Genomic DNA, 12,009 nt, shown 5'->3' with positions numbered 1-12,009 from the left:
ACGATGCAGTCACGATGGCTGAACGTGAATCACGAAGCCAGAATCATTAGTCAGGTTGCGGCGCTGGCGCGGGTTTGAACTGGGGGTACTCAATGAAATGCTTCTCATCGCACAGAGAACTTAAATAAGGTCGCTTATTCACACACCTGTGAGAACCATCCACCTAAAGTTCTGCCTTCGGATGGTAGATGAAGATTTCCCGTAATCCATGTCGAAGAAAGCACGCTCGACGAGAAACAAATCCCATCAAGGTAAAGAGCGGAATGTGGGAACCATCAAGCAAGGCGGGACGGGATTTGGCCCTCTTTACTATCCTTTCATTTAATTCCCACAAAATCAAAAGACAAAAATTTCCCGTGTTATACCTCTTCTAGCCGTCGCATTAATTGCAAGAAGAAAAAAACATCAAAGACTGGCCTTTTCCTGACAAAATCGCATATGTTTGATTCCTGCACACATGGCACCCGGCATCCCCTCATCATGTCAAAATATTGAATTTGTATAGTAAAAAACGCGTCTCCTGTACACGGTTCAGCTGGTATACAATCTCGTACTGATCCAAGACCACGCACGCGCCATCCAGCGAATGCAGAAACATAAACAAAGATATCAATAAATTACACTGCCGTCATCCCGCACTTATACCCACAGAAGCCCGGTGGGATAAGTATTCTGGTGGCAGCGTTTCCTGGTTACCACGATCTACCCACAACCGGAACTGGCTTCCCAGCGAGTCGCTCTTCTCACGACCTAGCCTCTCACCAAATTCCGCCCGGGATTCAGACTTGAAGGCGCTTGCAAGGCTTCGCCGAAGGGACCCGATTTGCTCCCTCAAGTCCCGTAAAGCAGCGGCCTATCTGGCTTCCAACGAGATCGACGAATTCCGGACGGACCGAGGATGCGGCGCCAAGGTAGGCCGCGCGACGCGTTCTGGCTTTACATCATGGTCGCCCTTTTTCTCCGAGGGTGGCGGAGTGGATTCTGTGTCCGAGTTGTTTTGCGCTCGCTTCCTCCTGTCTCGAATGAATAGGTATAGCAGCAGGGTGCTCGTGGTGAGGGATATAACAGATACATAGCGACTCCGATAATGGCACCGACGGGGATAACACATGCGCCTGAAGAAGTCGCTATGGCGGTGGCGGTGTACTGGGTAGCTTCAGAAGTTCTGAAGAGCGATCAGTGGATACATTACAGTCAAGAGGAAGCAAGTTAATGAACGAGGAGGAGGAACTAGGCGCAGTTATTCGTGCATCTTCAGGTTCTTCTTTGGCTGTATGTGAGATCGTCATCATCGGCCATCCGTCATCACGTAGTCCGGGCTCTATCCGGATTGCCTGCTGACTACAACGAGTTAGCCGATCACATTTTTGGACCACATTGCACTCCAAATATAAGGAAATTTCCGGACGCTTTCATTTGTCCGAAAACTAATTACGGAAACTACTCGGCCCCGGCCACATCCGGGGGTTATCCATATCGAGTAAGGGTATGGGATTTTTCCCGGGACGGACTACTGTATAAAGAAATCTCGGCGAGGGAGATACGGTGGAACGATTTCCGAAATTAGTTTTTGTTCACCAGAAACGTTCCGGAAATTTCCTTATTTTTGGAGTGTTGGCATCAAACACGCGACGATAAAGAAGTGATGTTGCTGGATTGCATGGAACAGGTCCGGAACAGAGGTGGGAGTTCTCGGTGGATTCCTAAGGATATTTCAGATATCGATTGGAAGATTGAGCAGCTCCTCCGGCTGGAGATTCGATTTCCTCCGTTACGCCCTCAGTTCAGAAGTTATGATCTGGATCTCTCACAGAAGCACATTTACTTTTGTGGTTTAACGGCAATGCTAACTTGCCTCGAAGCTGCACATATCCGGATGCCTGCAAGCCTGCCTTGGCAAAATCAAGTCGTTATGAACGCGTTAACATATAATGATGTTCACCATCCTGTTGTATGGAAAATCCTCTTCACTTGTGCGGTTGATCAGGGATTATTTAGTCGCGCGAGCGATTCCAGTTTAGTCGCGTCCCTATTTCTCCCAGACCGGCTCTCTTCCGCATCATCCTGGATGACTTTGGCGGACACCGCAGCTGAATGTTTCCCTGACGAAGTTCTCGATAATCTTCTCTCCTTCTTTGAAAACTTTGATTTGTATCAGAAGTCTGTGGAACGTCGACCAAGGCCGGCACTTCTACTCGCAATCATGCGTCTCTTGGTACTCAACTCGGAACACTCCGAGTTAAACTTGACCGGCGTTCATTCGAGTCAGCGTCGCTTCTTCCATAATAATTCTACGATCTCCAAATACCGACTGTTAATCGTTGCATTGTATGCGGTATGCGATTAGTAGGGGCATTCACGATCCTGACACTTCACCTTTTCCATTTTGTCATCGTGGAGTACTCGAGGTGATACTCTCTTACATCACATCTGATTTATTCGTTGGGACTTCTACACATTCTCAGAAAGGCTTGCCACAGTACAGGCCCCTCGTTTGGACATGTCGTGCTCACGCACTTGCATGTATGGCTTGGTTTATAGAGCAAGGTTCTGACTTGGGCGGCGTCGTGCCGCTCACTGAATGGGCCATGAGGTCCCTATTTTCTAATCTCCTTCGCGTCCTGGCCCAAAGCGATGAATATTAGCAGTACAGCAACCATCGCGTACCCTATAAGCGCTTTGGCTCTCTCTTTGGGGTAATTAGTTTTCTGTTGGGTCGAGGATTCTCTGGTGGTATTTTCAATGCATACGAAACTTTTAGAGAGGAACGAAGCTTGCAGTATATCGCCCAGCGAGGCTCACTTCATATATGGGCCATCGAAGGGTTTCAGGGCTATATCACCCTACTTTCGGAGGCGACTGACGAGACGGCCATGGGGCATCACACTCTACGTATTTAGTCTGAGGTACTTCAATCACATATCGAAGACCTGCATCAAGCATCCGTCATTCTCTCCATTTGTATGAGCGTCGCACTCAATGGAATCCCGCGACGTCCAATCTTATCTGCACTGGCTTTAATTGCTCCTGATCACCATGAATGGAATACATTGCTTAACATCGCGGATTGGCACATAGATGAGGACTCCTTCCTGGAAAGCTACTATTCCGACAGTCGCGAAGTCATACCTCCAGGTGATGCGAAACGTCTGAAAAAGAATCTAAAAGAAGTTGTCAATGTTCTTACAGACTGTATTAGGGCCACAAACGATCACAGCAGCGGTGTCCATCGGGTAAGTAAACCATATGCCTCTTTCCGATTACCGTCGATTGAATACTCTCCGAGCCATCGAGGAAAACTTACACCTGCACTGGGTCGTCGGAGACTCATCACGGACTTCGATGGAGAAGGTGGAAGAAATGCTACTCGGTTCTAGGAAGCTTGAAATGGGTCTCACGGAGAAAGATATTGAGCAAGGATGATCCACAATCTGAATAGTGAAGGCATCTGTACTTTAATCAGACTACTACGTTCCGCAGTGCACATCTTGACAGCGTGGTTCAGAAGGCGGTTTGAACAGAAAAGACGGTTTGAGGATAGAGTCGACCAGTTTCACAGTTGTAGCTATCTCAGTACGAATTCCCAGGCTCGCGTTGAGGATGCTGAATTTCTTTTGTTTTTTCTACGCCTGATTCCATAGTATAGAAATTAAAGTTGATTTTCACTTTTCGACCCTTGTTACAATTACGAGTGTCGACCTGAGTTACTAAGGAAATCGTGTGTTTCTCCGTTCAACTAACGACAGAAATCTGATACGCGGTCAGTACACTCTCTTTGTCCAAGGAAGATATATCAGACGCGTGCCTATTTTATATCCAGTGTATTCTTTCATATGGACACCATTTTCCCGTCTGTATCCTCTCCCTTTGATCTACCCATTGTCTGCCATCGCTTAGCCTTCAGTGTGCATTGTATCGATTTTGTCGACTCTCGGCTTTGCGTGAAGGCTTAGGCTGTGATAGTAATACACATAACTGGATGGCTAGACCAATGTCGTCTCCCTCCGATTTCTAGCCTAGCTCAATGATAATGATAATGACAATGACTCAACACCGTCCACCTGCTTCCCTCCACTCCGACGCGTACCCGCCCTCTCTGCTCCGAGTTGGCTCTCTATATCTCCCGTGCCTCCGGTGCCGCCGACTGAAGATACCTCCACACACATACTTAGCCGTTACTCCGCACCCCAATCTGGCGACTTTGCATGGTCTCTCTATCTGAACATAATCTTGCACCCTCCCCGTTCCCCAATCGATACCTCTATAAGGCTCCGCACTGCTGTCGTTGTATGCCCCGGCATTGAACAATCGGAGATGGGGGAGAGGGCCGTGAAGTATGCTTGTAATGTGTAATGCGGGGATGTCAGAATACAAGATAGACAACCTAGAACTCGACGGGAGATCAACACGTCCATCTAACTAAGTCGTTTCCTACTCTCGACTATGTTTTCTTTCCAGAAGGATTAGAGTCCCAACCACGACGTGTTCGTGAAAAAAATCATACGAGACGTAACGTTCCTCCTCTGGCATTACCTCCTCAGAAAAAGAAACAACTTCCGTTAAAGGAATTGAGGTTGCAAAGACAGAACCCAGAACCTGTGGAACAATCTTCCGTCTGCATTGATAGCGACGATGTTTCAAACTGCGTCCGATGAACAAGAGCAGGTCTCCGCAAATGTGATGCCTAAAAGTCAAGGTTCGGGAAGGATAGCCATCGCCCTGTTGTAGTACTGGTACGTGTCTCATATTTCCAGTCTGGGCGTGGAAGTGAATGATACCCTTCACGTTGATCTTGTTGAAGCCCCGGACCATTGAGACGTACTACTCGAAAAGAGTGAGGAGGCGGGGAGATAAGACTTAGTAGAAAGAACTTGCGAGATTCTTCTCCATAAAAAGCTAACCGGCGTCTAAGCGCTGGATATTCAGAGTATGGCGGATAAGACTCGAACCACTGAGATATTATTGTACTTGAGGAGGAGTACACGCGCTACTTCACCATTCGGTATCCTTGAGTATCCCTGAATATCAGCCCTACCAAAAAAACAGCACTTCAAGGTCAAGCGTGCCTTGTGAGCCTATGATAACATGGAATTAAGAGCCTTGGAGCGGGATATGCCAGGCTCTCGATCCCTTACTAAGGCATTCATGGAACTTTGACTCATCCCTCACAGATTAAGGACACCAGTCTACTCTTTGAAGCCTTTCCGTTCAGACATGCATCATCTGTGCCATTACACCAAACTGGAAGGATATCATGTTGCCCGCAATTCAGTGGTAACTGGTTTTGAGGGATAAGAGGGTGTTGTTTTCTTGTCTCTCGTCAGAAGACAGGGACAACGTCTACAAAGGCTTGAGACGCGAAAGAATACGGCAGAATTTAGAAAGATGACAGCGGACGGAGAACATCGGCGAGATCGGGCCGATCACGTAGCTTTTCTAGACTTTAGAGCAGGGTGCTTCGTTTCATCCTCGCTGATTGTGTCCCAACAACCCTCAGTTTGAAGAACGGGATGAAAAGAAGCCCTGATCCCTGACTGTTCCTGGCTAGCTCATTCGCTTGTCTCATCTCTTACGCGGCCACCACTGGTTCTAGAATTTGGTACGTCCGTTGGCGCCTTTCCCTACGATGGCTAGATGAGATAAACCTCGCTTTTCCCAGTGGTCGAAGACGTCGATCATGTTTCTCCATTCGCAACGCTGCAACAGAATGCTGGCTAGTGATAAGGATGTCGACTGTTTTTTAGCAAACCACGAGTGGTGGTGGAACATGTGGAAGAGTCAGTGTCACAGGCTGAAGAGGAGGGGGGTTAAGGTTTCGGCGTCATCAAGTGAGTCATCGATGGATGATATTCGCAGGCTGTCTGGAACCAGGCTGTCGATTAAGGAGCATGAGTATCGTGTTTAGGTCCCGCCTCTCCCAGCATACTGCCCGCCCCAGGTGCAGCGTAAGCCCCACTTCTTCCAGTAGAGGTGCTGACTGCGATCCTTTCATTTCTCTCACGCACGTCCATGCCTGCACTCACCCTGCTCTCGTGCGACTTCCTCGCTGCAGCCCAAGCCGTGTTATATGGCGACCTCGACATGACCGGTGTGCAGAGCCCCGACGCACTGCGGGTATTCCTCGTCACACGACGGGACCTCACATCGCTCACACACTCTCTTCGCGTCCCTGCATGGCCATCACCGCAAGCCTGGATGTACCTCATACCACGCGTCCTTGCCCGCACGGACAACCCCCACTCCCTCGTTCTCCCCTCCTTTGACCTTCACATCGTGCGACATCACTCCGCCTTTGGTCTCCGGCATATCGAGTTTGGCGACACCCACCTCTCCGGGCAGGCCGAGGCAGACCTTCTCACGTGGTTGGATGGCCAAACTAATGTCGTTTCATTGCGATTTCCGTCCCTGCTTGAAGATGACGATGGTGACGAGTCACCACCGTCTACGCCACTTCCCGCCACTCGGATGCGTACACAGCTTCTCTCCGCGCCCCACCACAGCTAGTCGGCTGTCTCTATTTCCGATGCCTCCGCTATCCCCGCTACCACCGACTCCAACACCCACTCAAGATCCTTTCACGCATCCCGTCGCTACCCTTCTCCCTAATCTCACAACCCTGCATGCCCCGCCACACCTAATAATCCTCCTTGCACCCTCTCGCCCTCTAATCGACGTGTCTATAACCATCTCCACCCCAATATATGCGGGTTTCGTCCTACATCCACTCTCGAATCTCTCCCTCCCTCCGTTCGCTGTCTCCACTTTGTCTTCAAGTCCGTCGGTAAACGCAAAGAAGAAAAGAATCTCCGAAGCGAGGTCGTCACATACCCCAACATTGAGGAACTCGAGATCGAAGGAGAGGGCGGCGAGGCGTATTGGGGTGGCGTCGTTTCCCACATTAAGTCTCTCCGGGTACTGGTTATGCGTAAACTGGGGATCGCACAAGTGAAACCAGCGAAGGAAGAGTTCGACGAGAGGTTCCCTCTCCCGAAACGACCTAGGACACACTCGATGTCCTCAACCATAAGTCACTCCGGCCACTCGATGGTAGCGAGCGAATGTGCACGCGCGGTTCGTCTAACTACTGCGTGTCCTACCCTCGAGCGCATCGTCTTTCGAAACGGAGTAGAGTGGTGTTTTCCACCTCCTTCGCTACCGACTGTCCCCAAGTCGAGATCGTCTCCGTGTCTCGTTACGGACAATCTGTTCGTGAAGAGGGTTAATCCTGGTGTTCCTCCTTTGCCGATACCTCCAAAGAAAGTGGTTCCGTTGAAGGAGTAGAGGTTCGTGAGGACGGATTGAATCATGGTTCAGTAGGTCTACATGCCTGAGGCTCGCTCTATCCACGATGAACAGGATCGCACCGCAGGTGGAGAATTGTTATGGATATTGGGTATCCGTTGATTCGGTGCATGAGTCAACATATGCCCGTACTCGGCCTTCTCGGTCTTAATACTGACTCGCTCGTACTTTCTGTTACTTTCTCTATTCTTCCTATTGATACTAGAATATCATGGAACATTATAGAATAATAATGACTCGAACCTCTCCTTAGTATATAAACTCGTAGGTAACATTGTATTAAAAAAGCTTTTACCAATCTACCACTTTCAGGACACCTTCACTGCGTGAACCCTCAGCTACGCCTAGCGCTTTCTGACACCAACACGAAGGTTACGCTTAGCGCTTGCCTTCACCCACGGCCCGTAATAGCTTCGCGCTTACAGGCCTTCTATATCGGTAATTGCTCCGCGCTTACCGGCTACTTCCCTCAGTAATTGCCTCCCGCTTACTGATCCCTTTATTTCGCAAACCGGACCACTCAGGTCTCCTCACGAACCCTCGCCTGAATCCATTATATTCCCTAGTAACGACGTACAACATTTCTAATCGATCTTACCTCACTTGAAGGATCGCCACTCCTCGCCTCGTGCTCGCATCTCCGGATCTCGGCAGATCCATAACGCAAGATTGTGTGTGCGATAAGCGACTACTGCATTACAAATGGGAAGTTCGATGTGCTCAGGCGACGGAGCCGATGGGCATCGTGAGGCGGAAAATCATCCTGGAGACTTACGTGATCGATCACACGGGCATTTATGGGCATGGCCAGAAAATTGGGACCGCATCAAACCACCTGTTCGACGGCTGCCATGTAGATAAGGCCTGGAGTATAGCGCCATATAATCGGGTGTGCGAAGCACTCCGGCGACTGGCGGGGCCTCTGGAAATGAAGGAATGGAAGAGCAGGTACAGGATTCTGAGAATCGAGGATGCTGTGCCGATATCTGGTCTTAAGCCGAGGAAGAGGAGAGATGCCAGTAGCAAGGAAACTTTGGGAGAGTCAATAGCATTACAGCGCTTGAAATTTAGCAGTTTCCTGACCAACGAATTAGCGCTGCGAATTGAATGGTGCAAATTAAGAGCTCGCATGCAGTGGTGGGACGAAGAATGTCGTTTCTCCTTCGAGAGGAGATGCAGAGAGTTTTACACTCGCACAATTACAACACCGGTATTTGGCGCAACAGAAGTCAGCATGCCCTTCCAGGCGCAGCGGGCGGTGCACGTGCCTATGCTCTTCGTCAAGCCGACATACGGCAGCGGATGAAGACATACTGTGAGTGAATATGGAGTTCTGTTGAGGATTGGTTGCGGATTGGTAACGTAGACGACGACGAAAGCGATGACAGAGATTCCAGGTGAAGAAGGACACAGCGGACCATTCTCATTCGATGATGGTGGCACCGTATCGCTAGGTCCAAGAGAGGGAATGGGGAATCGCTGGTGATAGTCGCGGGTGTAGCTACGGCGCGGATATGGTACACGTGATCGCGGAGGAACCGGACCATGCCTACGAGGACAACGCGCGCGCAAGAATCATGAGGTACAAACTTCAAGGTACAGAGATGAGATAGATCTGAAGAAAGATCGATCGTTACCTTTCAGCAAAAAGTACGCGAGAGGCGGGCAGCGGGATTTGATGCTACACAAAGGCTGAATAAGCAGGAGCCCTCCCCTGAGGAGGAGCGGAAATTATTAATGAGAGGGACTGAGGACTAGGAGCAATTTTTAAAAAGTAGCAAGCTGTCGTTAGAGGCATTTATTAATAATAGTGGCCTTATCCGGTGAAAAATTAGAATGAAGGTAAGTACCAAATGTTGACGCTTGCTTGATGCGTTGAAGCTCGCTCATTGGGGGATACTTCGACTCAGCACTTTGGCTTGGGTTTTACACACATGATTAGCATTTGTGCGAGGAGCGGATCTGATTCCCGTATAGTTCGAGTTATGTATTCAGGTAGCTCAGAAAAGCCCAGCTTCATAAACTCAAAATGTCATGTCAATATGTATTTGACGCAGACTTCGGAAACACCCTCTTTTGGCCATACTATTTTATATACCCGACTCCCGTCCTTTGCCCGGACATCCGAATCTCATATCAAAAAAGCAGCTTGCGTGTATGCTCTTACGTCTCTCAATCATGGCTAGGAGAATCATCATTCCATTAGGGGTGGTCAGAGTCGCGATTCTGACCACGATTATGGCACGATTATGGCAACGATTATGGATGCGATTTTGTTGACAGAATCGTGGGAGAATCGTGAATCGTGCAGAATCGTTGAATCGCCTCTTTGGAGGCGATTCGACGATTCTCGCGATTCTCAGTCACGGCGATCATGGTTTCGATTGTCCCTGTCAACCCTTGACGTCAAAAGCTTAGAAGCCGCCTTACATAACCGACATCAGAATCGTGGTCAGAATCGTCGAAGAGCCAAGGGTGGTCAGAGTTCCTCGCGATTCTCCCACGATTATGGAACCATAATCGTCTTCAGAATCATGGTCAGAATCGCCTCAGAATCGCGACTCTGACCGCCCCTATTGACATTGTTGCCACAGTGCCGGTTGGCAGGGTTCATAGATGATAGATTTGAGCGGTGCATGCCCAATGATCACTATTGTCTGAGTCATACAAGTGGGTCAGAACGATAGTCAGACTGACGATTCTTCATCTGCATGTCCTTACGCATTGTAATACTCTCTTGTACTTTTCAAACCTCAGAGTGAACCAGCGAACATTAGGACTGCACGCTATAAGCGTATTGGACAGTTTACACACCGAAGTTGTGAATTGTTTAGAATACGCAGGGCATTACGGAACGTAGCTGCTATATTCCCGTCTCTGGTGGCTTCTGGCATCTACTCTTCATCTCGTCAGGTTCTTGGGTGCGATACCCCCGCGGCTCCGCGGCATTTAACCCGCAGACTCTATAGATTCATAAGCGAAGGAAGACTTGGATAATATTGATTTGAGTAATAAAACAGGCCGGAAAAGATAACGTCTCATACTGTGCCTTACTCGGTCGGCAGTTGTTTGTAAGGGATGAAGCTTCAAACGATTGGGCTTTACCTGCACTCTCCATTTCAGATATCGGTTGCTCTCCTGTCGACATTTAAAGTCTTGGTAAGGGAGACTACTTACTACGCTTGATAATAGACAAGAATGAAGGTAGCTTCATCCTCACGCAGATGCTACCTACTAAATTGATTTCATGGACATGATAGGATCGTGTTTCATCAACTCAGTTCTTTCTATAATCGAGTAAGCATTTGTAGAAATCTATCATACGATTCTCGGTAATGAAAATCAGGAGAGACCAGACTATATTGGAAGACGGCGTTGAGTTTTGACGGGTACTCCAGGTACATTTGATGCTATAGATGACTCTACCGGAGGTTTGAGGACCGCAATAAGATTCTATTCAACGCAGCCCTCTAAATATGTCAGCCTTCAGGCTTGCAATCAGAATCAGAGATGAGTTTTTCAAATTACATATGCCTTACGCGTAATATCGAACAATCTCGGATCTCGTGAGAGGCGATTCTGAGGCGAAGGAAAGATGTGCATTTCCCAGGAAATTTAAATACCAAGCGAGAACTGATCGAGAACCAGAGTCTCGCCTGAGGCATGCATATATACATTCTAAAACCTAGAAATCTAAATGGGATCCAGACACCTGTGAGTTACTGAAGCTGGAAAACGAAGTGGTTAAACGCGGGGAAATGAGTTATTATTTCAATCATTCTCAGGGTCATTTGATAACGTGAGGATCTCCGTGCAAGGCAAATATGCCTCAGTGTGTTACCCGCCGTATTACACCGTGTAGGTTTGGGTCAAGGCAACGTGTTTATATGATCTTCAGGGATAGGATGCTGACCTGACAGTTACCACGTGCCGGAACGATTCTCCGCCAAGAAATGATTCGAGTACGAATGCGGTCACTTAACCTCGTTACTCCCAGTATTCCATGATCACCCCCGTGGGGCTTCATGGTTTAAGTGCGAATTCTTTCCGGGAAGGTCACGACCCTGTATGCACAAAAACATTCTTTTGGGTGGTCAAAGGCAAGGACAACACGAAGCACTGTTGTCGTTACTAGAGACGTAAAAAATGACAGCTAAGTTCCGACTACTCGCCTTATATTATGTCTATGTGCAGCCTTCAATTGAATGTCGTTGAGCTCGTGTCCTATACCATCAATTGGCCGTCAGCTACTGAATTGAAGTTCGTGCTACTACCGGAGATGCATATCAGAAGCATGTCTTATACCAATTTTCGGGGGACCAGTACCGTTGACGAATCATACCAGTAAGTTGAAAATCCGAAAATAGACTGATACCTCAAAAGAAGGTACGAAAGGCCGTGCCGTTACTGAGTCGCGACGGTTTGAATGTGGGAAGATTCTGGCAGAGAGAGTAAGGGCCGGAACCGTTAGTGAATCATGATGACAATGTCGGCCCAAACCAAACCCTGAGTCAGCCACATTCATCGCCCTATCAGATGCAAGTCTCAACGAAGTCGGAATGTGTTACTACGTCTATACTTTCCAAGTCTTCTCGGAATTAGAACCCGAACTGCGTGATTGCAAAGAAGCATTAGGGAAAGTAATGTCGGACCCGTGCTCCTAGTGAATACCAGCGCTTTCGATTCAATTTATTCATATCCTCGCAG

The 12,009-nt window shown here is 48.4% G+C and overlaps 2 protein-coding genes across 2 annotated transcripts; both read left to right on the top strand.

Moving 5' to 3' along the window:
- Positions 1-1,645: 1,645 nt before the first annotated feature.
- On the top strand, positions 1,646-3,423 carry EV420DRAFT_1485327 (uncharacterized protein; the record flags this gene model as incomplete). The annotated part of the gene is made up of 5 exons (XM_060470200.1): positions 1,646-2,335; positions 2,466-2,593; positions 2,705-2,892; positions 2,929-3,233; positions 3,295-3,423. The coding sequence occupies 5 exons, from the start codon at positions 1,646-1,648 to the stop codon at positions 3,421-3,423; spliced, it is 1,440 nt and encodes a 479-aa protein (XP_060324324.1).
- Positions 3,424-6,136: 2,713 nt separating this feature from the next.
- Positions 6,137-6,989, top strand: EV420DRAFT_1076857 (uncharacterized protein). The gene has a single exon (XM_060465687.1). It carries the CDS (start codon positions 6,368-6,370, stop codon positions 6,947-6,949), a length of 582 nt encoding a protein of 193 aa, XP_060324323.1. The 5' UTR covers positions 6,137-6,367; the 3' UTR covers positions 6,950-6,989.
- Positions 6,990-12,009: the final 5,020 nt, after the last annotated feature.

Source organism: Desarmillaria tabescens (genome assembly GCF_030435595.1).
Source record: "Desarmillaria tabescens strain CCBAS 213 chromosome Unknown EV420scaffold_64, whole genome shotgun sequence".
Lineage (NCBI taxonomy): Eukaryota > Fungi > Basidiomycota > Agaricomycetes > Agaricales > Physalacriaceae > Desarmillaria > Desarmillaria tabescens.
The sequence above is the reverse complement of the archived record's forward strand: the minus strand, read 5'-3'. Positions and strand labels throughout refer to the sequence as shown.